The sequence below is a fragment of the Chroicocephalus ridibundus genome, chromosome 2, assembly GCF_963924245.1.
Source record: "Chroicocephalus ridibundus chromosome 2, bChrRid1.1, whole genome shotgun sequence".
Taxonomy (NCBI): Eukaryota; Metazoa; Chordata; class Aves; order Charadriiformes; family Laridae; genus Chroicocephalus; species Chroicocephalus ridibundus.
The window spans coordinates 17,145,180-17,172,848 of NC_086285.1; the positions used below are offsets into that span (position 1 = coordinate 17,145,180).

General features: G+C 38.9%; 1 protein-coding gene across 21 annotated transcripts in view; it reads right to left on the reverse strand.

Moving 5' to 3' along the window:
- SVIL (supervillin) overlaps window positions 1-27,669 on the reverse strand; it is a 141,726-nt gene that overhangs the window by 9,348 nt on the left and 104,709 nt on the right. For 12 of the 21 annotated variants that reach the window (XM_063324554.1, XM_063324552.1, XM_063324539.1 and 9 more), the window contains 17 exons: window positions 24,793-24,922; window positions 20,735-20,812; window positions 20,083-20,151; window positions 13,527-13,677; window positions 10,764-10,841; window positions 10,595-10,681; window positions 9,348-9,525; window positions 8,897-9,069; window positions 7,496-7,651; window positions 6,608-6,744; window positions 5,949-6,096; window positions 5,685-5,830; window positions 4,665-4,840; window positions 4,420-4,564; window positions 3,808-4,084; window positions 1,753-1,904; window positions 469-574 (listed from right to left, as the gene is read on the reverse strand). In XM_063324554.1, coding sequence (XP_063180624.1) covers window positions 469-574; window positions 1,753-1,904; window positions 3,808-4,084; window positions 4,420-4,564; window positions 4,665-4,840; window positions 5,685-5,830; window positions 5,949-6,096; window positions 6,608-6,744; window positions 7,496-7,651; window positions 8,897-9,069; window positions 9,348-9,525; window positions 10,595-10,681; window positions 10,764-10,841; window positions 13,527-13,677; window positions 20,083-20,151; window positions 20,735-20,812; window positions 24,793-24,922 — 2,387 coding nt within the window. The remainder of the gene's footprint in view (window positions 1-468; window positions 575-1,752; window positions 1,905-3,807; window positions 4,085-4,419; window positions 4,565-4,664; window positions 4,841-5,684; window positions 5,831-5,948; window positions 6,097-6,607; window positions 6,745-7,495; window positions 7,652-8,896; window positions 9,070-9,347; window positions 9,526-10,594; window positions 10,682-10,763; window positions 10,842-13,526; window positions 13,678-20,082; window positions 20,152-20,734; window positions 20,813-24,792; window positions 24,923-27,669) is intronic. The other 9 variants (XM_063324551.1, XM_063324559.1, XM_063324558.1 and 6 more) reach the window with 5 other exon arrangements.

Sequence of the window (27,669 nt, forward strand, 5' to 3'; positions counted from 1 at the left end):
GAACTGGGACATTTTCAAGTTACAGCTGCATTGAAAGTCCCCTACTTTGACTGCAGCATTCAAGGAGTATGTTGCAAAAAGTAATGCATGGATAACAAAAGCTTAGAGTTCTCCTTGGAGCAGGAGAACTGCTCATAAAAATAGTCTTTTGTCCAGACTATGTAGAAAAGAACGTATTTTAAAGCAAACACGCACTTTGCATAATGAAAAACGAATTAGAACAATTTATATGCGTATCAATACAATAAAGTCAGCTTGCTCTAGAGTGACAAAATCCATTCTAAGCTCAAAGAAGAAATAAACTACCTTAGCACAAAGCACTGCAAAGCTGTGTCAGGGGTTTCATGGCATTCATTTCCTTTTTTTTTTTTTTTTTACAGAGTATGGTAGTTGAGACTGAACTCAAAGCGCTTCACAATAGTTAGAAAAGAATTTGGGGGCAGAAGCTCTAAACTAACAGTAATTTACTTTGTGCATTTTCTTCTTCCTCTTCCCTTCTTCCAGCATGCACAATCATCCCTCCTTGGAAGCACTGCAGGAAGCATGGTGGTTCTTTCCCTTGAAGCACTTGTACCTGGAAATTGAAAGCACCACTCTTCATTAAAAAAACGAAGCAACTATACAGACTCAGGAAAGCTAGTCTCTATGGATTATTAAAAATTATATAGTTATGGCCACCCACGAAGCTGGCTTTCCTTGTACTTCACAACTGCTGACTATTGGTTAAATTAGCATATGTATCAGCATGCAATGGGTTTCATATGTGACCCGCATATTAAAAGAAACCTCTAGCTGGAATCCAACAATTAAGAGTTTCAGAGGGAAAGGAATAGCAAATAAAATTTAATTTCAATTGTTTTAAACTAACCATTATTTTAATTTTTTACAGGGCTGGGCCATCTTGCCTGATATTCTTTGAAATTATTATGAGATGCTGTAGGAACTGAAGTAGGTTCACAATTTGCTGTAAACTGGTTTATGTGACAATATGCGTGTCCTTTGCTCATTAAACATCATATTTTGATTATGAAACTGATATAGTCAATTGTTAAATCAGCTATGTTGCATAGCATCCCACACTCTGGGTCAAGTGTATTTGTATATCTCCTCTGTGAACTCCAGCCTTACTGGTCATGTCTACACTGCTATTAAAACACTAATTACAGCATTATCAAGGTACAGAAACTAACTTTAAACCTCCCTTCTTGTGTGCTGGTAACACTTAAGCCACAGCAAAGCCTAACGCTGCCTAAAGACAAAGCAAGCTCGCCTGTCCTCTGAGCTGTCTCTGCAGTTGCTAGAATCTCTGCAAAACAAGTGATCTACTCCAGAATTACAGAGTAAACAAATTGAAAATTTCAAATTTTCACGCCTTGGCCTGGCAGAAAGTGCTTCTCCTGTTCTCAGCACTAAGACAGTCCTGTTACTGAACATGTATGGAAAGGAAGGCACAAATTTGTTTAACTGTGCTTCACCTATATCTGCAGGGAGAGGAGAGAAGACATTCTTCTTCAGCCATTCTCAGAAATATCATCTTTAGAAGGGAGATTTGGGAATGACAATCCATAAAGGAGTTTATGTGTCTCTGGAAGTTGGAATAAAGGGAAAAGTAATTTTGAGGTCTGGCTATTTGTACTGGCAAGAACACCAAGAAAGAAAGGAGGCAAAAAAGATAATCTGCATTTACCATTAGTGGCTACTTGGGCAGGCAAGTCTGACCAGGACTGCCGCCTATGTCTGCAGGAAGCTCACCTGTGCTCCTCTCTCTTCATCAAGTTCCACCGTCATCAGTGCCGAGGTCCCTTTCTCACTCACTGTGGAATGCCTTCCTTGCCAAAAGAAATACACGCATTTCTCTTTTCCAACAGCCCTTACTTGTTGCTCTCCTTTTTGCCTGCTTCCAACTGCAAAACAGAAAGCACATGCTGAAGATTAAGTAGTCTGGCTATAGGTTTAAACAGCACGTGGTTTAATCTCATCTGCCAGCTCAGCACTATCCTGTCCAGAACAGGAAAGATAAAATGTCCAATTGGAGGAACATTAGGGTCTCCAAGCCAGTATGTCCCCGTGCAAAGTTGGCGTTGTCTCAGCTGGTGGATGCAAGCCCACAGGCAGAGATGCCTGTGTTGGCCAGAGGAAGAGATGCACAAAGAACTGGTACTATCTGGAGAAAAATAACTGGCATCACTTGAGCCAATTTGCATGTGAAATGGTACGTCCAGCCATACTACCAGAAGAGTGCATTATGGCTCATTTTCCACATTACACACTGTTCTTTGGCAGCAGGAGAGTAGCTGGCTGCTGAGTGATACTGGAAACAGCAACAGTTGAGAAAGCTACAGGCGTAAAAGAAGAATCTCTCTTGGTAAAGTGATATTAGAAAGGAAAACTCCATAACAAAAGAACACCAAAGCAGTATTTTGCAGTCCTAAAAAGTTAGGATTGGGCAAGTTTTATTTATTTATTTTTTAAAATTAACTCACTATTTCATGTTGGTCTGGGAAGTGGGTTAGCAGCAACTCTCTCTTTTTTTTTTTTTTTTTAAAGGTTCAGTATTTAGTTGTTAGAATAGGCAAATAATGTTCACAGCAAGGGAAGTTTAACAATACAACCGGTTATGGAATATTTCACCCTTTCCAGTGAATACTGAATAAACAGATATAATTAAACCAAAGATTTAAAAAAAATTCCAAGACCTTTAAACCAGGTTCTTAAAAAAATATTAGAACTTCTGCCTGGATTTCAGCAGTGCTGAGCAGCATCCAACTGAAATACTTAGGAGAAAGCATCCTGTTTTCTTCCAGTTGAGAATATTCAAACCACTAGTCACTTCTAAAATTTATGGGTTTCATTCCTACCTGTAAATCCAGCCTATAGAAGTACTGCTTCCTACATAAAAATTTATTCTGTTTTGGAGTGATGGAAAACATTTTCATCCATTGGGACTAGGAGTCTGTTTACAGTTCAGTATTAGTGTTACCCACTTCTCCCAAGGCTTACAAAGGCTTTGTATTTTTCTTGGATTTGCCAGTATCTGAACTCAATGATCCTGAATAAGACCTACCTACAATTTTGGCTAAAAGCCTGGCGCTGTATAGCTGTTATACTGCTTTCAACAAATTTTAATATTTTGCTACTTGGAACAATAATTTTTAGACTGTTTTACTTACCACAAAAGCCACCTATTCTTATTTTAAAGCCAAAAGGGAGAGTTCCAATGAGCATACTGAGATGACTGATTCTCAACATTTACCTGCTCTCAGGCTCTTTGTCAGAACACTGCTCAAGGTTTCCACTTGAGACTGAAACCTATCGCAAATGGTTTCCAGAAACAGCAAAAAGGACAGCAAGGGGAATGAGATGGCAAGAGCTTTTCCTGTCATTGTTACTGTTCTCCATTACCCAGCAAAGGCTTTCCTTGTTGCTAAGCCTATCTCTCTTGCAAGACATTCAGTCTACTGTCATTAGTCCAGCAGTTATTTTGGTGTTAAGCTGTGGGCACAATTATGGTTTAATGAGCTGTCCTGTGAACACATACAACACCGCTGTTGGGTAAAAGGAAAAATGGACAGTATTACATTTGATGTATGAAAAATAACTAAAGCTTTTTTTTTAATGCTTTCTTTCAAACAAAATACAATCATAAGCTCTGCTGCTTAATGGCCTAGGAAGGTTAAATTAGCATTTCTAACCTTTATAACAGTTTCACATCCAAGGAAGTCTAGGTCTGGATCTCACCACTAACAGAAGCAGTTTTAGCTGCACTTCTCCAAGCTTCAGCAGGATGAAATGGAATTGTTCACTAACCTGTAGTGCTCACCATGTACTTCCACTTCACCACATATGTGTCTCCCTCATGGAACTGCCCTATGCTTTGCTTAGGCAGTCTACTATAATCGAATTCCAGGATGTGCCAGACATCCACGGAAGCAGTGATAATTTCAAACTGCCTCCCGTCTTCTCCTTCTACAAGTCCATAGCCCCGGCCAATATTCATTCCATCCAAGACTGTGCCTACAGTTGTTTGGGGCACAGCTACCATTAGCATGACATCATATGGTTTAGTCTCAGATCTGGGTTCTTCCTGTCAAAAAAACACAGGAGAGATTTCTTTGAGCATAGCTTTTTTTCTTCTTACCCCACAGTTCCACTCAAACAGTTTGACTCCTGTATATTTCAGTACTTTGGTATCTTGTCATAATTTGATGCCTTGTCAAAGCCACCTTGGCAGTATTCATTGAGCGGCACAGCACTCACATAAAGCAACTCTGTGGGCTCAATGTAGGTGGTGATGTTCTGACCCCCTAGGTCAAAGCCCGCAAGATAAAGAAAGAGCTCTGGATCCTTGAGAACAAGCTTCTCTGGCTTTCATCCCAGCTAGATCATCTAGTTTGAAATACCTAGCATGCTTATATGCACCTTCTGGTGAAGAGATTCACTAGAATTCTTCTCATTGAGTTTCTTCAGCTCTGTCCAATCAAGAAATTTTTCTTTGAACAGTATGGTCTCGTTATGTTCTGTGAGTCTGCCAAACACAGCCCAGTCTGGGCGTCCTTGTCCCTTTCTGTACGAGGGAACAAAAGAAACAGAATCAAATTAAACACTGTGAAATAAGGGCAAGAAAACTAAGTTTCCGCAATGAGACTAAACTCGATTTTTGATACCTGGGTATGAGGGGATTGCATTCTCCTGGGTCCAGAGGATTTATGTCACAATTGGAGTAATCAAAGGTGCCATTCCACAGGTGTTTTGCCAACTGGAATGCCACTTTTCTTTGTGCTAAAGTAACTTCCTTTCCATGCCATACATATACTTCACTGCCAAAATCAAACACCAGCACCTAAAAACCAAACCAAAACAAAAAAACAACCTACCATTAGGATAGGTGATACCCTGATCCTCCAGTTTCCTAGTGCTGCAAGCTGGCAGTGCGTTGAGCACAAACTCCTCCAAATATCTGAGTTTCTGCAGTGACACTAACAACTAGCACTGCGATGCAAGTAAGGCCAGGGCAGTGATGTCTAATTGTTGAGGATGACTGGAATGCTATGCGGTGTATCTTTAGGTGGTAGCTAAGTCACTAGCAGATTAGAGAGCTCTTATTACTGAAAACTTGATTCTGTTGCATGCCTGACTACTGCCTGGTGACAGCAGCTTTCACTGACACTTAGACCTAAGCTTCGTCCTGCAGCTGGGCAAGGCTGACAGAACACACAGCGTGGGTAAACTGGCTCAGCAAACAGGCAGCAACTTGAGTACTTTCAAGAAAATGCATCCTGTCTTTATTTTGGAAATCTGTTGTCATTCCTACTTAGGTGGGTGAAATGGTTGTTTGAAAGGGAAGAATCTGCTAAGGCTAGAAATAAAAATGCTTGAAAGGGAAAACAAGTTTTTATTTTGTTTTGTTTTTCCCAAGTGCTACCTGTTTTGCACTTCATGATGTTGGAGTGAGTCACCGTTGACAAAAGATTTACACTTCCTAAAATAGTATTTCACTTTAAAGATAACAGGATCTAATTTCTTGAGATCTGCAGCACACTAGACAGCAAAGCGTTCAGAAGCTTTTCAGAAACACAGAGGACCCAATTTTCAGTAAGCTTCTCCATGAGCATTTGCAGTTACTGACAGTCGTTATCAGCTGTATGTTCCTGCACTTGCCACAGGAGCGGTAAGTGGCACCATACCTCTTTTGGTTGTAGCAGGGTACATTTTGGCACCTTTCCCCAGTAGTCATCCTCAGGAATGAGTTTATCTTCTACAAGACGGTAAATGCAATTTGTTTCTATTATTGCAGCTTCATACATTTCATCCTCTTCAGGACTTCCAGCAGCTTAAGGAAAAGATTGTCAAAAATAATAAAAAATTGTAACATCCACTATCTTTTAGTAAAGAGAACCTACTCAACTATTTTACTGTGATAAAACATCAGATACTGTAAGAATGCTTACACTGGTAATTTGTCTGTCCGCCAAGGAGTTTCCAGAAGTCTTTGGCTGCATGGGTATGGGTATTTATTCCTTCTTCTATAGTCTGTATGTAAGAAGCTCTACAACCAAGTTCCCTCTTTGTCTGAATTAAAGTTGCAAGTTCTGAAGCCTAAGAGATTAACAGTTATCTGAACAGGATTGCTTAAGTCTTTGGAACACTTGTGCATATCTTGTTCAGAGAAAAGGCAAAAGTAGATAAGATATAACAGAGCAAATAGCAGGAGAAATGGTTATTTGTTGCATTAAAAAAACAGACACTAGAGAAAATGTTACAGAAATACATTCATTCTTTCATTTGCCTTAAAACAAGACTTGATCTTCATGAACTTGGGAATAAAAAGGACATCCTGCAATTCAGACTATTTTTTGTTTGAGTGCAAATCTGTTTCCTGAGGATATCCTCTTTTCTCTCGCAGCTTCACAACCCACACACTCCTGTGTCAGCTTTCATTCACTGCACAGGCTAAAACATGTTTACAGGAATCCTGCAGATCTACCTGTCACTGACTATCAGTTAAATGCCACTTTTCAAGACAACTGGCACCAAGGCTCAATTACATCAAAGACACATGCTGTGACAGTTCTACAAATAAATAATAAAAAAACCAACTAGTACTAACCTTTGCTTTTTCTATGACATTTGCAAACTCTCCTACCCATAAGAAACATAAATGTGGAGTTAACAACAGGAAACAGTCTCCGCTATTCAGTGACGAGGCCCTTGGTTCAACTAATCTTGTTTGAACATGTCTTCTTCCTAAGGAGAAAACAAAGCTAATTATATTCCTTCGACTACTGCTATCAAATGCCAAGATCTAATTTGTTTTGAACGAAATACAAACAATCCCAGCACATTTAGCAAAATATATGGAAACAGACTGTTAAGGAAAAATTAAAAGACTACTATTGTGGAAAAAGGATTTACTCACAGGAAGCAAAAAACCCATTGTCTCCTATCAACTAATATTTCTATTATTTACTGTTCTTGCTTTAACAACTTTTTGTCCTTCTGGAAAGAAACAAATTAAGTAAATGGCAGACAGCAGCCAAATTCCAGAATCCTTTACATTTGCTTAAGTGAAGCTATTGCACAGCTTCTGTAGGCAGTAAAAAGTTTTAAGAATTTTACTTTGCAAAAAAGGTAGCTATTATTTTGCAGAATCAGATGCATTACTACGCACTGTAAGGGGAAGCGGAGCAAGAACACTGTCATGTCACTTCCAAGTTACACTGAGCACTGGAAGAATGGGACAGTTCAAAAGTTTCCACAGGGGATGGATAGAGTTCCTGAAATATTCTGTTTTCTCCTTGGAAAACACACACCAGTGGCCACAATGCAAACCTATTTGTAAGGTTTTTGTCACAGAGCTGTCACTTATTTTCTTAGGTTTTGGATGTAAACCTTGAGCTGGAGATCTAGAACAAGCTAAGCATCCAACTGCGGTAGCAACTCCCATATGTTACAATCTGCCTACTACATATGGAAAGTAAAAGCAGTTCCAGCATACCTTTAATTTGCAGCAGCATCAGCTTCTTGTATGGCACAGCACTGTTGTTAGAGTTTTGCTCTGTTAAATTAACACTCCGCAGGCTAACGTTGCTGAAGTTCTCTTTGCTTGCCAAGCCAGCAAGTGCTACTTCTGAGAAATTTGAGTTTGTAGACACTTGTACATAAGTAGTAGGAGACAAAACACACGCACACACAAAAAAGAAAAACAACAAAGAAAGGACAAAATTATAAAAGAACTGGTTGTTGCATTAAAAAAAAAAAAAAAAAAAATTACCCCCATCATTATTTCCAGTTTTTCTCAATAGCAACAGCAAACCAGTTTGAACTCAGATTAACTACTAGCCCAAAAGCTTTGTGGGTTTAGTAGTACCAAAGTTTCTAGATATCATCCAAGAGTAAACTGTCAGAATTATGTTATTTGGCAGAAATACAAACTTTGCTAGGAAACATGTCTTACCCAATGTTTTTTGAAGTAGCGTGTAGATCTTCAGTGCCTTATAATTGATTAATGATAAAAGCAGAGTAGCCAAGGCTAATTACCTGAAATTCCCTTCGAATTTGTCTCAGCCACTGTGATGCAACAGTTACTTATATTTCAAAGTATTAGTCATGTTTTACTGTAAACTTGAAGTCTAAATTCTTGGCTACTTTTGCTTATTTCTCAACTAAAGACAAAACACTTGATGAATTCATAACTCGGGGAAATGCTTTTCATCAAATGGCAACAACATATACATATAATTAGTGTTTCATCAATACAGACGATGTTTAAAGCGGATCTCCCTTTATTCCAATGTAATAAGGAAAACTTGTACCCAAAATGGTAAAAGTGACTTGAAAAACCTTTGAATAAATTTTACAGTAATGTCTCTTGCCATCCGTCTGGTTGTCACAAGAAACAACGTTACAAGTAAAACACAAAGCCTTGCCACAGAGCACCGATCCTTTATGGAAATTAATCTTTTGGAGTCAAGAAGGCTAATCCCAGTTTCTGAGAAAAAACTGGAACCCAAAATTGAGGCCAGTGTACCTGAACAAAACTTTATCTATTCTTGCCAGCTCTCCCCTCCAGCATAACATAACGCTAGATCTGCTTTCCTTGATCTCCTCATCCTGCAGGTGCAGAGGCACTCTCCTTCTGCACAAAGTGACTGTGCTAAATATAAATAATTAAACCTATGCACAGGAGGCTGCTGTAGGTGGCTTTCCTTGATGAATTCACACGTGCCCTTCCCCTCCAGGCCTCCCAGACAGCCTACATTCAACCTTATACCTCAATCAATTTATTGCCTCTCAGAGAATATGTTCCATTCCTTCAGTTGTGGTTCTGTGTTGGGATTTTTTGTTTTGAATTAAAATAGCAAGACAGTGTCTTGTACAAATCATACTGTTAGCTTACTTTTTTCTACTTTCATTCGCTTTGACTCCATGAAGGCAACATTCAGTCTTTGTTCAGTATATTCATGAAGAATATCTTCTCTTGCTGCCAGCATTTTCAGGGGGTTTCTTGAGGACTGGACTCTGCGCGTAGGCCTAACTGCACGTTTGTGCTCTGCTACAGAAGATATTAACCTGAAAAACAAGCAGAGTTAATAATCATCAGTTATTTTCCTAGTCAGAATCATCTAATGACAAGAGATTTGCTTTGAGTTTGGGTATGACATTTGTTAGGAAATCAGGATCAGTTCCTTGATTCAGGCCGAAGAGTGATTTCAGAAATGTGTAGAAGAAATGGACAACCCCAGTAATAAGGTATCTACAAGATGACTTAAAGTTGAGCACTTTGATCACTGCCCCTACGTCTGCATTCAAAACAATGGGGAAATAAAAAGAAAAAAAAAAATTCTCACTTTGGTGCATAAGGATCAAAGATGGCATCAAAGTCCTCATCAAGGTCCAAAGGCACTGAGGAGGAAGGGAAATCCACATGGCGATAAAATTTGGAAAACGTTTCATCATCATCCAGCTTCATCACCTCTTTCACAGATTTTCCTGTAACTGTCAGCACCGTCTCTTGCATCCCAGCAACTGCAGGAAAAAGAAAACAACGTGCCCCATAAATAATCATACTAGATTCCAACTCTAGAACAGGTAAACATGGCTTGCTTGGTAGTTGTTGGGGTGGGCTTTTTTTGGGGTGGTGGGCGTTTGTGGTTTTTTGTGTTTGTTGTTTGCTTTTTTTAAAATGGAATTTGAAGGAGAGATGGTAGAAAAGTCTGTTGGAAAAGAATGATGAAAACTGACTGTAACTGCTACTCATACGCAATAATCTTTATTGCAAAATGGTTGGGAAATATGTCCGAATAAAAAGTTGGGCACTATCAAAAATGAGTTGTTCTGATGGATAATATAAGCATTTTATGGAGTTGTATATTCCATCTTGCTTCCAACCATATAATTCCTTCCTTTGAAAAGATCTACTAGAACTACAAGTGGAAAAGTCACTGCTTCAGAATAGTGAGTTTGGCACAATCGTTATCCTATGCTAGTGCCTCCTCTGCTGAAATGTGAATATGTTTGTTTATGATATTTGACACTCTGCAAATTACAAAAGGATTTTTGTCTTACAAATGGAGGACAGACGTATGAGATGGAGACACCAGAGAACTCCAGACAGCTTCATAAGTAGCCAACAAGCTGTACAAGGAAGCTGCATGAGCTGCTACAGAGAGTTTTCAAAAACGCAGGAAGGTGAATGAATTGTGCTTGGGAGCAGCTTAGTGTTCTATCTTGACCTTAATAAGATTAAACTACATTTAAACCTGTTTCACTGTATATGGCAATATGGTTCAGACTGGCTGTGTGGTTTTAAGAAATTTTCTTCTCAAGAACATGTACATTGTGCGTAGAGAAGGAAGAAAGTTATTTTGGCATTTGTGATTTATTCTATTGTACATTTGTAATACAACAGCAGAAGGCTTTTTTGTCAAAATTTAGCAAAGACTGAATCACAAAAATAAACAGTGTGACCAATACATGCGTTCTGAACAAAGAAATACTCAGTTTCTGTTACCAGATATTTTAACTAAGAGGTACTTTAAGTAATTTACTGAAGTTGAAGAGTGGATACATTGCCATCTTTGGTAACTCTACCAACCTTTGTTATTCAGCCTTCCCAAGAACGACTCCAGCTTGTCAAGTTTCATATCTGATTCCAATTGCATATCAGGCCTGGCTTCAATTTCTAAGCAAACCAGAAAGTAAAACTTGTTAATTGACAGGAAGTAAAAAAGCCTGAACATATTTCAGCTATTTTTATTCCTTACCTTCCAAGGGCTTGGTAGACTTCTGCCGGTTACTGAAAGGGGATGCTACTGGTGTTAGTGCACTTGGAGAAGCCAGGCCTGCAGAAGAACAGAGAACACAGAAAATGCAGTCCTGGGTCAGCCCACATTTCCAATGATGATTGGGGAAGCTATTTAGGGAAAGCAGACGAGCCTGACCACTTCCTATAGTCCCTCATATTTTCCCAGCCTCCGTAACTGTTGTATTATTAGGGATGGCAGAGCATACTGCCTTGTGTGCTCCTGAAATCAACAGCAGCCTCGGAAACTGTCCTGATCACAAGAGCAAAGCTTTGTTTCCAGTGTCCGTAAGCAAGCTAACCCAAGATACATGCTTTCTCTTGAATATAGCCATTTCGCTTGTTTTCAAGGTAGCAGCAGTTCACTTGGTCTACATTTTGGACTCCAGTTCTACCTCAAGCCACATTTTAAAAACATGCAGCAGCTGTTCTGAACAAAAAGATACAGTAAGCACGGAAACTACCAAGATCTTGCTTGGCACCTTCACAACCACCACCCCCTCACCCCCCTTTTTTAACTAAAACCCATTTCTATTGATACACATAGCAGGACGCATCTGACCTGTGAATGCCGTCCCTGGATTAAGGAGTAATTCTTGGGCCCTGTTATATTTTTAAGAACACGTGGAAATGGAAGTAGAAATGGAAGTCAGAGTTCCCACCGTATCAAGCACCACTCCCTCCCTTTTTGTTGTACTCTCCTCCCTCCTTTTTCAGTAACTATCGCAAAGCAAATAAGTCTGGATCCAGTGGATAAAATAAGATGATTTTTGTTTAGTTCTTTTCATGTGAATCTAAATTGCTACAGTAAGAGAAATGACACTCTATAGGTTTCATGTTTTTTATTAGGTAGAAAAGCATACTGAAGCAAAGAATTGCATCTTGTTGCCTAGACTTTCAGAAAATGGAAAAAATTACATTTAAACTTTTCTCTAATATCTATTTTCCACTTAGCCATAGCTTACTAATTACTGAGCCACATAAATTTAAGCCCTTAGTTATGTTTATCAGATTAAGCTGATACCGTGCTAGGAGAATATACACTAATCACGTTTCCACTATCTTTACTGCAACTCCTAGCAAGTCATAATTGTCAAACACCAAGATAGATTTAGAATACAATCGAGTAGCTTTTCCACTAGCAATTTTTTTCCCTGTTACTTAAGAGACTCAAAATTCCAGCAGGTTTTAAGTCAACTGGTAAAGCCTTCAAGACGTATTTGAGAGGACACAGCTCTTAAGCAGCTCTCCCAGGACTTAATCCACAAGACCACATTGAGAACCGCTTCAGATGTTAGTAAAGGATCACCTTCCAATTAGGACTGAAAATTTTTCAGCCATAAGAAGCAATTAAAATACAGCATCTGTGCACATGTATATAACAAGTATTTAATTTTGCATTGCTTTCTCATCATCTCTTAAATTAAAAACTCATCGTGATAATTTATTCTTTTAGGCAACAAAAATAGCACACATCTCAATAAAATCCCACTTGGGCTACTTTTATTGATGCCACTGCCGCTGGATTACCTTGCTTCTCCAAAAGAATGATTGCAACAACTAAAGAGATCCTTTACAGGTATTTTTCTTTTCCCATTAAGAAGAGCAAATGCTATCACCCTCTATTCCTTTCCAAAGACCAATCTATTTGCTAAAAATCAAACATCTCAAAAAGCAGTCTGCGGGCAACTGAACACTTTTTCTTAGTGATCCTCCAAAATATGTTAGTCTTTAAACACTGACCACTGGCATTTCTAGCAGCAAAACAATGTAGGCAGCAGCTAAAATCTGTTACTGATCAATGGCATTCGTAATAACCATGTATCTGTTTATTTGCCAAAAGAACGTGGCATGGATTGCAAATGGAGTTACTTCTTGCTTCAATACTGCCCTCACTCCACAATGATTTTATTTTTGGTCGTTGCCATTTAACGCAAGATTCGTTGTTGTGTTCAATAACGAAGTTCTTGTAACAAAACAAAATTTAGTATCCATTAACCACAAGAGATCAGTTTAGCTGCCTTCTTCCCAAAGCTACCATCGTCCCACGCGCACTGCATGAACACCTGTATTTCTACCATGTACAGCCTTCAGAGACTCCTGTCCACTTCAGAAGAATGATTGCATGTGGAAACAATGACTGAATTCAAGAGATCCCAAAAATGTCAACATTGCTCCCTTGTCATTTCTACTCCCTGGTTCTATGCAGAAATCTGCTCAGTGATTTCTTCAGCCAAATACAACACTTGCAAGTTGTTGTCCAAAACAGCATCCATAAAAATAACACGTGTTTGCTAAATATTCCAAGTGATCCTAGGAGTCGGGGAAGTGCCAGCAACAACAACTAGATTTCACAACTTTCCTCTAGACAGTGCACCTGGGTTTTCAAAGGAAGAATAAATAAGAAAGAATAATCCAACTGTGCCCTCTGGGTTGTATTAGAAGGAAAAATGAAACATATGGCTATGGAAGTGATTGAGTACCACCAGTCGGACAGAGCCCAGTAATAACCGGATGGTAGTGCAACAGCGCAGAACAAAATGGATCAATACCAGTGGCCGCAAGTAGCTAGAGCGAACAGCCTCGTGACATGATATTCAGTTGAAAATAAACAGTCCCCTCTTGCTAAACATGGATACCACGTCTGCATAGCTTTAGCTTGACTTTATTTTGACTAGACAGATAAGCAGTGGCTTATTTATATTGGGATCATTTCATCACTGACCTTTCTTTACCATTCGGCCAGCTACAGTGAACTGTGTGGAGTCATTGGCTGCTCCTTTACCCTTGGACTTCCAGGCTTCTTCCCGAGCTGTAATCAGGTGTTTCCTTTCTTCAATGGTCATCTGACTCTCCTGGTTATCTGCCACTCTCTGCTTTTTGGGGGGAAGAGAGACAGATGTTTAAAAATAGATAAACTGACCGGGATACAGCAAAAGACTGGCTGAACATTTCAACTGCCAGCTGCAGATGGAAGGGAACAGGAGAACAAGCTACTGAAGTAAAGTCACAGACACAGCTTAGTGACCCCGACCCCGAGAAGCTTCATTGTCTTGCTGACCCATTATACTGTGAAGATAAGAATTTGATCTATGCTCTTTGAACTTTTCTTGAAACTACCAGCCAAGGCAAAGAGCATCCCCCTAAGCAAAGCAAACCATTTACTCTGCGTACGATATAATTTTCCAGACCTTGTTCTTTTGAAGCATGGCTTGCTACACTAGTGAGATCACTAAACTGACTTTCAGCAGATGTTTTCAAGTGCACAGATCTGCAGGTGGCACAGGGAATAACAATGAAGTAATGAAGAAGTATAACTTCAGTTGGTGATTTCTGAATCAGTCTCTTACACTAACTCAATTCTCCAGGCAGGATTAGCAGCTTTATGTCTCCAGAGGCTGCTTACTTTAGCTCCTAGGTCATCTTGCTCTACTGATTTTTTTTTCCAATGCCTGTCATCCTCTTTCTCTCCCCCCCCGGCCTTTTTTTTTTTTTAATTTTTTTTTAGGTCACTTTCAGCTTTCCTCAGTTGCTTTAGAGGGTAGCAGCCAACAGCTTGAGTGATCAGAAGCAGCTAGGAGCACTTACTATCTTAGTGCCCTCCTAACACAAAGGATTGATGACGGTACATTAAATGGGAAAGAAACTGAATTTACATACTGTATGCCTGTAGTAGGTCAGGCCAAAGAAATATTGCTTCAATGCACTTATCTTAAAAAAAGTAGCAACATTTCAGGGATTATACTGCATAGAAATTGAGCATGAAAGTATTTTTAGCGTATGGGACTGTCAACCCTAGAATTACTTCCAAGTTGTGTGCTATTTGGCATTTTTCTTCACAACCTAGCTGCTGGAATTGAAAAAGCACACAAAGGGGAAATGAAAAAGTATGCAAAGGCTTATGAACATAAAGTAAACACTCTTCCCCTTTTAAGATACAAGGAAGAGATATAAACCCAGATATTCTTATTTATTATTTTCTTAAAATCAAACAGACTAAATAAATCACTGAACTTTATATAAAAACTACTGTGACCACAGGGAACACACTGAAATACAGATTTTGTAGCTTTCAGCATTTATTAGGAGCAGTATCCATCAGCCAGAAGAGTAAAGGCAAGCCAAGAAGTGGCTTGAACATGGACTAGGACATGAGAACCCTCCACTCCTGCCCTATAATTCCACGTATCTCTGCAGCCTTCTTTATTAAGAAAGATAGCTGGGTAGCCAGATACAATGATTGCAATCAAGATAAAAACCTCTGCTTTTTCCCTAGAACTCCAAAATATTCAATAGAAACAACAAGACATGATATTCAATTGAATATAGCTTCCTCATCTGTAAAAGCCTCGGAATGATTTAAGGAAAAACACTGGAAGTAATTTCTGTTCGCTTCCCCCAACCTCTGCTCATTCCAATGTCAGCACAGCCACCTCTGGGATGACCAGCTGATAGGAAAAAAAAAAACCACCACAGCAACATCCTAAGCAGATCTGGGCAGGAAATTAATAAATACCTGATGAAACCACCAGTGACATTTCATATACAAACCAAATACTTTTAACTTAGTGAGGAAGCTGACTTCCCTTCCAATATAAGGAGAAGTGAGGTAGAGGCAGGAAGTAGAGTCATATGGATTCTTTCATATGTTTGTTGGGTTTTTGGTTTTTTTTAAATGACAGGGGGCTTAATTTTGAATTTTGTCTACAGCAAATACCTGAAGCTTCAGAGTCTGCAGAACTACTGGAAATTCTGAAGACACAGACCTGGAAAGTGTGTGTGTTAATCACTATGTATGTAAATTGTAAGAAAGATCATGAGTAATTCTGGAGCTGCGTCAAAGGACAAAAGAGAGTAAATGTCTAACAGCAGAAACAAACACTTTTTTTTTTTTAATGGAAGATTTCAAGCTGTTCCATTGGACAAAACATCTTTACAGTTCATAAAAAAAATAAAAAAAATCAGACTGGATGTGTATGTTACAAAACTCAGAGCAATTCCATGTTAGATCTCTTCCTAACGTGTGAAGACTCCCACCTTCATTAATGACCAAATAAGCTAAGAAAAACGATAAACTGAATAGACACCAAGCAATCCCTAACCCATTTAATTTGCTGTAACAGTCCTGGTGAAAAACAAAAGTATATGTGATGATTAAAAGAAAGAATAATTTTCTATAGCTGAAAATCTAACACAAGTCAATGCAATTGTCAAAAGAAATTTCATAAAAAACGCACCTGGTAATTGGGAACAGTTTAGAAAGCTTTTGCAATTGCCAAATAGCAGCATTTATGGGGCAATGAGTTGGTCAAAGCACATTCTGTCTGGGAGAAAATATGGCAAGAAAGGTAAAACTCGACTAGCTTTTAAATGCAAATTTATTTCCAAGTGAAAAAAAAAATGAACATACGAAAGAAGAATAAATCTCAAATTTGTAACTGTGACATTTTGATAAGGGGAGCTCAAGACCCCAGTAAAAAGACAAAAAAAGAATTAGTGTATCAAGAATAAAAAAAAAAAAGATAAGGAAAACAACAGCTCTAATTCCATTCAACAACAAAGGTAGTTACATTCAATGAAATATCCTAATTTATCATGAAAAATACATCTATGTGTTCATTGATATCTCTTGTTTCACATAAATGATAAACTCCCCAAATGAAGCGAACCAGAAAACGGATCAGAAGAAATGCACTGAGAGTAGCCTTGAGGAGAAGGACTTGGGAGTGTTGGTTGATGAGAAGCTCATAATCTGGCAATATGCGCTTGCAGCCCAGAAAGCGAAACGCATCCTGGGCTGCATCAAAAGAAGCGTGGCCAGGTCAGCGAGGGAGGTGATTCTGCCTCTCTACTCCATTCTGGAGAGACCCCACCTGGAGTACTGCATCCAGCTCTGGAGCCCTGAGCACAAGAAGGACATGGACCTGTTGGAGCGGGTCCAGAGGAGGGCCACGAAGATGATCCGAGGCCTGGAGCACCTCAGCTATGAGGACAGGCTGAGAGGGTTGGGGTTGTTCAGCTTGGAGAAGAGAAGGCTCCAAGGCGACCTTATAGCAGCCTTCCAGCACCTAAAGGGGGCCTACAGGAGAGATGGGGAGGGACTCTTGATCAGGGAGTGGAGCGATAGGACAAGGGGTAACGATTTTAAACTGAAAGGGGGAGATTTATGTTAGATATTAGGAAGAAATTTTTTACTGTCAAGGTGGTGAGACACCGGAACAGGTTGCCCAGGAAAGTTGTGGCTACCCCATCCCTGGAAGTGTTCAAGGCCAGGCTGGATGGGGCTTTGAGCAGCCTGGTCTAGTGGGAGGTGTCCCTGCCCATGGCAGGGGAGGGTGGAACTAGATGATCTTTAAGGTCCCTTCCAACTTAAATCATTCTATGATTCTCAATAACTGGAATGGGAGATGCTCGAAACACAAGCAGTGCATTAAAAAAGCCACCTTTGAAAATGGGAAAATGTATAGGACTGATAAAAGCTCAGATGGGGACAATATTTAGAAGTAAAACTAAAGCATACAGAAACAGGTCACACAAGTTGTGTGTTGTAACAGATGCTCTTGGGAAGACTGCTGTAAGACAATCAACGAAGAATGAAAGCACAGGCGCGTAATTAATGCCATTCCACATGGCATTATGGAAAACAGGTTTAATCAAAATGGTAAGTTTGATGAGATTAAGTATGATTAAATATGTTAACATAGTTACCTCTGATTTCTTTAATATATTTGACTTAATCACGGATGACATTCTGAGGGGTTTTTGAGCAATATAAAAATATCAGTGCATCTTACAGACTGCAAACTAGTTAACTGACTGAAAAATTATTTCTAAACAGAAGAGAGCCATGCAATGATCTGCTTCATCCCAACTTTGATCACAATGTTTTCATGCACATGGAAAAAAGATACGGTTCTGCTGAGAAGACCCTTGGGATGACACCAACATACCGAAGAGTGATGAAGATAAAGAAGAAATAATCACATAGATGGCTAAAAAAAGGTTATTAGAAAAATCTGGTAAACAAAGGCTTTGAAGAGAAATGTTATTAGAAAAGGGAAACAAGCAAAACCCAGACAATTAGGAAGACAGAAAAAGATGAGAAAAATTCCCTTCTGAACAGATAATCTGTACTGCAATAGCTCATCCATTTCCAGCCTCTACACTTCTATACCGGATGCTGACAATTTTGAAATGTTTCAGGAAAAGACTAATATATTTCTTTTAGAGATTTGAAAAAAATCTACCTCAGATTAAATCAGATGAGTATTTTTCCTGAAGAGAGGGTTAAGAGTTAAATTTTACCCAGTGAGAATAATTACACATGAAAAGTTGCTCAATAGTGCAGTGAATTTTCTGTATGTTGACAGTTTAGAATAAAGACGGCGTATTTTTCTAAAAGATCTGTTTTAAGTCTGAGAAGGAGTTATAGACTCGATGCAAGAACAGTTAGAAACAGGGCTTACTTTTCTCCCACCGCTTGGATAGGGTGGATGATGATACTGGTCTTTTCCAGCACTGCAACACATTTCTTGACGGTATGCACAGGGACTCCACTGCTTTTGCAGTTCATGCTAAGGAAGGGCCCGCATCTAGGCAATGCTCCATTTTGTACCCTACAGTCTTCCAGTCCAAGCAGTGTCTTGGTCACAAGAACACAACTGGGAGTAGTCTGATAGCATACTGGTTTGTTGTTTGGGGTTTCATTTTGCTTTTTAATGCAAGAAATAAGTGAATTAATTGTTTTTTTATGTTGAAGATCTAGACTGCCCCTACCTGGGGGAGGCCAAACCAAGAACGAACATAAAAAAAAAATAATGTATTTTTCAAAAGGAGGATCCATTTAAAACCAATGCTACAAATTACATAAAAGAAGAATCCAAAAAATACCTATTTGCTTTTTAATACAAGTAACTTCTCTAGTTTAGGCTCCTCAGACAAAAAAAAAGCATGAGAAGAATCCAACAACTGAACAAGTATGGAGAAGTTTCTGCATTGTTTTCCTCTACAACTTTAAATGGGCCTTGTTATAACGAGAAAACTCAAATGCAAATGCATGGCTTCCTGTTCAAAAATGGTTTGAGCAAAGTAGAACATACTCAAATTGTGTTTGGTGCAAACAACAAACAATTAATTGTGCCAGAACAAAACCCCAAACAAATCTGTATGCACCCCGATACTATCCTAGAAGGAAGCAGCTTCCCAAGAGGGCAGGATGCAGCTCACCATCGTCAATAGAAAGTTGAACACTTTTTGGGTGTTCCCCTTTTTAGATAGATGGGATGAACAGCCCACTGAAGGACCTCCTCTCACTACTGGAGGGATATTATGTTATTAATTTAGACCATGTATTTACCTTCTAGTTACATAGAGCTGGTGAACTCTGTTACAACAAAATGAATAGGTTATCTAAGTAAATAGTAATAAAGCCATATTAAAACCAGACCTTACGGAGAACAGCTAACACTAACAGATTTTAATTTCTAGCCCCAAATTTATTTTTTAATTTAAAAAAAAATCAGAGTAAAAGATCATCCTCAATAACAGCTATGAAAGTGAACGTGGAAACGGTAAATATCAGATATTTATCGTAGTTCCAGTAGCCCCTACCATAATCACCATCCTCTGTTCTAGCAGTGAATATCTGCCCCTCGGATTCACTGCCATTGCGCATGCTGGCCAGAATGCTCGCCACATGCACTGTATTTTGTGGGGAATAAAGAACCCAATGGATTTCTTGTAGTACTACAACCACGGATCTGAGCAGGGAGGCAAGGGACAAGGCGGTGTAATAAAGCAGAATTAGACTTGCATAGATCTATTGAGACCTTCCAGTGAACTGTCCTTGTTTCCTCATGTTTTTCTTCAACTTGTTTCTTTGTCCACTCCTGCCTTTGCTTCTTCTACCTCTGATCATTTGAAACAGGTACTGTTTGCTCAGATTAAGATCCAGGATTCTACTTCTGCACAAAGACAACTTTGCTATGTAGCTCTAGCTGAAGAAAGTTTATATTGCTCATTATCTATTAATTCTTCATAAGTAAGATTTTCAAATTATTTATGATGGAATTGCAGAGGTATGGACGTGATTTTGAAGAACACTTTACATGAAGCTTCTCTAACATTGACTGGAACAGCCGCAGAACTCTATTCCCAAGCAAACGCTAAGTTAACTCTGTTGCCACGAGTTGCCTTGGGAATCTGCATCTTAGATCTGAATATATTTTTCTGTCTTACTCCTCCCTCCAATAATTAAATAGTAAGTTTGTACAGCATTTCACCTTCCATCTCCAAGGATGACGTTCATCAGAAATCAGAGAGCTCGATTCTTTCAAACTAGTACTACAGACCTTAAAGGAAGAAAGAGAGAGAGAGCGGGAAGATGGGACAGTCAGAGAATAGAAGCAGGATGTGCCAAGGCAAAAACCCTTTAGACAGGGACCAGGGAAAAGCACTACAGGAAAGTCACCTCTGAACAAAAGGAGCTTGGTTTTTTTACAGTCAATAAATTAGATGATTTTATGTCTTACATTGTATATGCGCATTATTTACAGAGAAGTCAGGGTACACAGCATTTTAGAATAAAAGAAATGCTGTGTAGTTACATATTGCTCCTTTTTCATACCCTTTTTAACAACTTGTGAGTTTTCAGTATTATAATAAATGCAACAATGCCTCCTTCATTTACTTTCTCACCTATATAGTCTAACAGATACAGAATTTTTAGAAAAGCAACCATAAGAGAAAGACTAGCAGAATGTATACTGAAGAAGAGTACACAGCATAGTGGCATAACACTATATTTCTTTAAAGCAGCATTTACTAAGCTGGTTAATCAGTTAAGAGGATTATTAATTTTCTATGTAAAAAAACCTGTCAAAATGTGCTTACTTGAAATTCTTGAGCATTTAAATTGTGCACACTTTTGCTCACCTGATTAATAGGTAGAAAAGGATGAAATTTATGGAGAGCGGGTATAACGGGAGAGTAAGTAGAAGCATATACAGGTTCCTATGACAAGGACAGAAGCAAAGCAAAGGAATTAGAAAAGAACTGGACTATTGGAAATGGGGGGGAAATCACTCATCTTCCCCTAATTTCTTGAAATGAAGTAAATCTGAATCTTTTAATCTTCTACAAATGTTTTCCCTATTGGAAAGACAGAGATCAAAAATGTTGTCATAATACAACAGCATGTTTACCAAAACCATTCCATGCAGGAATTAAGTTAGTAACAACATCACTACAACTCAATGCAGAACAAAAACAGCACAGCCAGAAGATACAGTTTTCATATGCTGATAATTTTTATGTCTCTGTTTTCATGCACCATTAAATAGATGAACCATGTCAACCACAACGTGAATAATTCCGCTGCAAGTTTAATCAGACCCTGCTAAATAACAAGCCACCTATTTTCTGGATGAAAGGAAAGAATGCTTACTAAAACTGGGATATTCAAAAAGCCATCTGGAGGGAATTGCTAAGCTCACAGCACTCAGCGAAGGTGAGTTCACCATTCTAAACAAAGCCTACAAATAACCCCTGCCTCAGTGCTGGGCTTACCCAAAGCTGATTAGACATGGCATTATCATCTATAATTCTTGCTTTAACCTATAGAAAGGAAGAAATGTGGAACACTGCACAGAATATAGGTAAAGACAGGTCATTAGAGTGGCTCATAATGAAGCCTCATCATTAGAGTTTCAGCTTTGATTAGAACGGGATACGAGCACTTGGTGGATGCCAGATATGAAATGGGTAAAACTATTACTGCAGCAAGAGGCTAATATTTTGCCTAAAAGTCACTTTTTAAGGGCTCACCCCCTTTAAAATTTTTACATACTTCATCTCTGAGTAATTTTGAATTGACTGCCCAGCCCTAGCCTTTAACACCAGTGCTGAGCTGCAGTCTGAACTTCTGTTAAGAATTAAGTGCATTTCAAATGTCATTCACTGCTTTAATGTGACTGCAACACAGCTGGTAATCACATTAATCAGGGACTCTGTTAAAAATGCTGACTATAAAATAGGAATCTTCATGCCAGTAAATCTTGCTATTTTGATACTAAGGAAATATTTTAAAGTTAACTTTTCTAACCATGAAAAAACCAAGAAACTGGAAGTCTTCCATCCAACATAAGATGATGAATACAAACATACTAAATAAAAAATATTTTTCCCAAATAAAAGGGATCTTTTTTCCAGTATGGCATTCCTCAGTGTACGGTTGTTCCCCTGATGTTAGAGTTATTTTTTGAATTGTCCAAGTATGTTTTACCATACATATAAATAATCTAAGAAGTCTCACAGCTTCCAACAAATTGTCCTCCTATGTGCAGCAATCATCCAAACAGATGCTAGACCTCCAAGTAAATCTCAACTCCCCGCCCTCATCTGCATCTCCTTGAGTTAATTCTTTATTCCCCTTTTTCCCCATTTGAGGTTGCTCTGTCAGCTTTTCCACGAATTTTATGGTTTTCCTACAGTTTAGCCTACATATAAATGACTATAAAACATTTGGAGAAACATGTTGCCATGCAGACAACTGGGCAGAAGCATTTTGACTAAAAGTGACTGAACAGCACTACTTAATGTAACTGTTTTATTAAGAGTGTAAGTCTTCAACTTTTGTTGTTTATAAGAAATCTAAATGTACTCTAGTAACTTCTATTTTATATAGCTATGCTTCAATAATTTAAACTCCAAAAGAATCAGATAACCTTTTAAAATACACACACACCCCCCAAAAAAACCCCCAAACCTAAAAACCAAACCTAAAAAGGTGTTTGACTACATTAACAGGAGTGACATATTGCAACTAAAAACTTCAGGCATTATTTTGAACCAGCAGGGCATGACAGAAGTTTACACACCTTTGCTGTTGATGCATGACTGCCATGTGTGGAAATTGTATTTTAACTAACTCAAAACACAGTAATCAATACAATTCCTGCATTTTTATTGCAATCTAACAGCCAAAAGATTCTTAAGTACATTGTAGTCCCAAAGCTCTTCTACAAATAGAGACTTCAGTGGCGCACTGCTTCATGGTTCTCAAAGGGTAATAGCCATCACATTGATTACTTATCAATAATAGTATTTCCAGGTTTAAGGGCAGCTGACATGATGTGTTGTAACCAGTGTGGTCAATTTATTGAAGCTTTACGTTATTTATCACTTATCACGTAATGAATCAGCGTCACAAATATCCATGCAGTTCAGGGGGTTGTGTATCTAATAAGACTAACATTTTTTTCTTATACATCCAAGACTTCACCCACGGGCACTCATGCAAATCCTTTGATTTAGGCTCTAAATAGCCAAGAGCTAACGTGAACCAACAGAGTGGGTGACCCAGTGTCACAAAACTCCCACTGTTAGCATTGTCACATCAAAGCTTGTACCCTTCAAGCACGTCATGCTCGCTTACTTGCTTTAAAAGCCTAACTTGTGCTATGCTGAGTGAAGTTGCTGCACATGGTAAACCAGCAGGGAGGATATGGGCGCAGGGGAGTTAGAAGGGAGAACAAAGGTTTTGTCTCTGCCTAAATCTTGGCAGCTGCTTAAAGGTTTTTCTCAAGCCCATTGTCTTTAGCTGGAGTACATTTGTTATCTGATCTCAACAGTTGTCATTTTGGAGACTAGCCTGTTAAAAATGTGACCACAATTTTGCTTTCCTTGCTGAAACTATTTTTGCTTTAGGACATCTTTCAAACCAACAACTGGATTTTTCAGCAAGTCCACATGGCAAAACCAAAACAAAACCCATAACCCAAACTACAAAAATCAGCTTTCTGTCCAGTTAGCACGCAACCATTGTGTCACGTGTTCAGGCACAGATTATCGTCAATAACAGACTGTGTAACAACTCCTTACTTGTAATATACTGATGTAAGAGAAAACTTTTCATTATTGTTTGCCTAAACTATTTAATAGAAGCAGCATTTTCATAACTAAATGATTTAATCCAAAGATTACCGTCCCCACTATTAACATTTATAACACTAATTTTATCTTCACTTGTCCTCTGTGAAAATACTCCTTCAAAAATTACAGGTTTTTGAAACAGCCTATTTTATCTGACACTTTAATTTTCAAAATACTAGCCTCAGAAGAGAAGCAAGTCTACATTAGTCCTGTAGTTTGAACTAGCAGTCCATTTTGAAGCAAATCTCCCAGTCATCCTTGCTCTCTGTGCTTTGGTTCACATGGCAGAATGCACAGACTTCTGGATGAAACTAAGCCCTGAAGCGCACTCCTGGATTCCCATTAAGACCACAGCTGCTAACGTGCAGTCGAGCCACAGGAGCAGACTAAATTTAGCTTGAAGTAAAACAAGCAAGTATGGCATGGACAGCAGGTCCTCATCAGTAATAGCTGTGCTTTACAGACTGACTCCTGCTGAGCCACGTAACTTACTCATGTACAGACATAGCCAGAGTGTGCCTTTCCTCTACACCTTTGTACCCATCTCCCCTCTACTCACTAACACTGCCAAGACAGATAAAATCCTTGTCCAGATGGCTGTGGCTATCCACAAACACCAAAGATCATGCAAGATAACCAAAAGACAAATGGCTCATGAATGCCCTGGTACCTGCATTTCCTCAGTGTTTCCAGTATTCAAAATTACTGCTCAAAAAAAACCATATGCACAGAGACAACACAGTTTTAGGACTCCGAAATTTTTACAAGGTCACCCATACTAAAGAAAACACATGAACTTAAAGTCTTAAGGCAATTTCACTGGGGGGAAAAATGCTTAAAAGACACTGTAAAGACACCTTAAGCTTACATGTCCCAAGACAGTGCACACATTCTTGTTTAAAGAGCTCTCATGTTGGGAGAATCATTTTTTAAACAAGCCTGACAACAAGAGGAACAGCAGGAGCTAGTAGCTGATATTAGGCATGCCTGTCTAGTTGGATGCATCTTCAAAAAGCTGAAGCATTTCAAGCAAGATGTTTTTTCCAAACAAGGATAGTTACCTTCTTCAACAGCTGCTCAACTTCTTGCATCTGCGCGCTACGATCACTGACAGCCACTTTTGCATACTCCTGCTTTTTGCCGAGCCTGCTCTTCCAATCTTCTTCACCACTCTTCTTCAGCAATGCCAACCTAGAAGAAAAACCGTGCCAACAGGTAGCGTTAAACACTTTACTTCCCGTTATCCTCAAAAGCTACCCTTATTGTTTCACTAATGCTGCATTCAAGAGAATCTGAAATTAAGTTTTCTAACATTAACTATAGTTATTTACATTTCATACACATATACAAAGCTCACAAATGAACACCAAGCCTTTACTGAACATGTTGAATGGGAATCATCTGTCAAAACACAGACATCTAGATCTGAGACAGGCGCACCAGTTAATTTGTACAGTCAGTGGAAATTGCCAACACAGTCAGGGGAGACCAAGGTGCAATGCAGATCATCCTAAAGTAGACATATAAATAGGTTAGGTTAATCACTGCTTTTTTCCCCTCCCTTCTGTCGATGAGGCACAGAGAGTGACTAGATCAGCTATGGGTGCTTATGCATGTCCAAAGTTGATAAGATGAATCCTACCTTTCATCTTTATTGTATGCAATAAAAAAAAATTAAAAAATTATTATCTTTAAAACCCAAGAAGAAAGAGGTCTATTCAGCAGGCACCCCCCAATTAGGTCTCATCAGGCATAACAAATGACACCTCTGCAGTTACTGCTTTCACTGCAACTCCAGTGACTGAGGTTACTACCAGACTCCCAGGGCTCACTTAGGATCTCCTTGCTTAGCTCAGGCATTGCTGTGATACAAATCAGTAGTACTAATGCTCTTGGTGCTAACTATACTACAGGTGTGAAATCTATCTGCAAGATTCAACTCATTTAAAGCATGTCTTATATTTAAAGTGTGGATTACCATTAATCTTGGGTAAGTAGGATCTTTTAAAAGTGTTATTTCCTAATCTTGAGCAGAATTCTCAATGTAGCACAACGGGACGCTGACAGGCTCTGGTGGGGACAGCATGTAGATCTATTTTGCTAGAATTAGAACCTATTTGTCCATACAAACCCTGAGGTGATTAATTCTGATGGCAGGGGAAGGCAATTAGGAATATGAGGTCTACACAGGCATGATCTTCAGTTTACCTTCCTCAGAAATTAGTATTTGTATGAATTTTCTAGCTTTCAGAAATCATTCTTAGTAATCCATAAAAACGTAGATCTGCAATACTTGTGCGAACAGTTCCATTGGTCCAGTAAGTAATTTTTATTTTAGTTGAATTAAGTTTTACTACATAACTTTCTTCAATCCAGGGCATTTCAGTAAGGATTATACAAAATCCTTAACCCTACCGATATTTGAACAGGGTCAGTAGTTAAAGTGTTGGCGACTTATTTTGACCACAAGATATGGAGATTCCTTTTTAGAGATGCGATTACTGTTATGCTCACAGTAAGTCTTGTCTTGAAACTCTGAGAAGGAAAGGGTAGGATCGAACAGGTCTAGCCAGAAGCCAAGTTTCAGGCAGCTGCTTCCTGCAAAAATCCAGGGGCTGCAACCATGCTACTGACCTATTCAAGGACGACCAATTGGTCCTAAGTCGTCATTTGAGAAAAACTGAGAATGCAGAAAACAGTAAGTCCGCAGAATACAATGGCAGTAAGAATGTTAGTATTCAAGAAAGCAGTTACTTCCTCTTCCTGCCCAGACAGGCTGCACTGTCAGGCTTCACATTGCCTGCTTGCTTCATACCTCACAGCACGGGATGAGAAGGGGTGAGAAGGACTCACAATAAGGAGTTGAGGCCATGGTCATTGTTTCCAGAAGGTATACAAGATTTCACTGCCCAGAACTAATCTTCTGGATTGCATCCATGCATGTGTGAAACTGTGGAGGAGACCAAGATGGGACTGAATTGCCACCACGCAGTTGAATTATCTTCAATAGTTATGTTCTCTCAGGTCAGCTTTGCTTAGAAATGATCTGTGACAACTGAAGCTGGAAGGACTTTCGGTCAGCTTTGGCCTAAGATGGGTTTGTTTTTGAAAATGTCTGTAGCTGCTCAGCATAGCAAGCAGGATTTTTTATTTTTTTTTAACCTGACATTACTGCAAGGAATTTGCCCTAGACCTTTGCCCCAAACAGCTTGGTTGATCAGGAAGAGAAAATCTATAACTCTAAGACAGTTTCTGTGTCTCTGGAGAGTTTATTTTCTCCTGTGTAGTAAGGATGGATTCATACTAGCCCTCCACTCTTCGCTTTTATATTAATGAAACAACTCGTTCCCAGAGCGAGAACACACGTTTGTCTGTTTTGAGGAATGAAATCACCACTTAAAACCCATGATTGCCCTGTATGCCATTGAAAACTTCACTACTGTGTAAAACCTAAAGCCATGCATTTGTATGGAACGGTGGAAACAGCAATAAACTCAGACTGCCCTGACTCAGCAACAATTGGAGAGCACCCTTTTGTATGAATAAAGATGCAAGAACCACTATTCTTGCAAACAAGTCCACCAGCTCAGTAGCTTAACTCAAATTAGACAGCAGTTGATTCTTTGGAAAGTATGCAAAAATAAGGCAATTATTGGGTCTAACCCTTAGATTTGTTTAAAGCCTGCTGACTACTAGTTTCATTGCATACCTCTAGTTTTCCACTTTCGATAAATAATGAATAATCATTCATTATTCACTTTCACAGTTCTATTCATACTGCTTTTGCCTCAAAAAGTTCCTTTTCCAACATGAAAAAAATCAGTTTTACTCTTTTCTTGAAAGAAAAAACTTTTGTATATATCTGCCCATCTTTGACAGCTTGCTCTGCATCCTTCTTTCACCTACTACTGAGATAGAGTATCTGCCATCGCGATGGA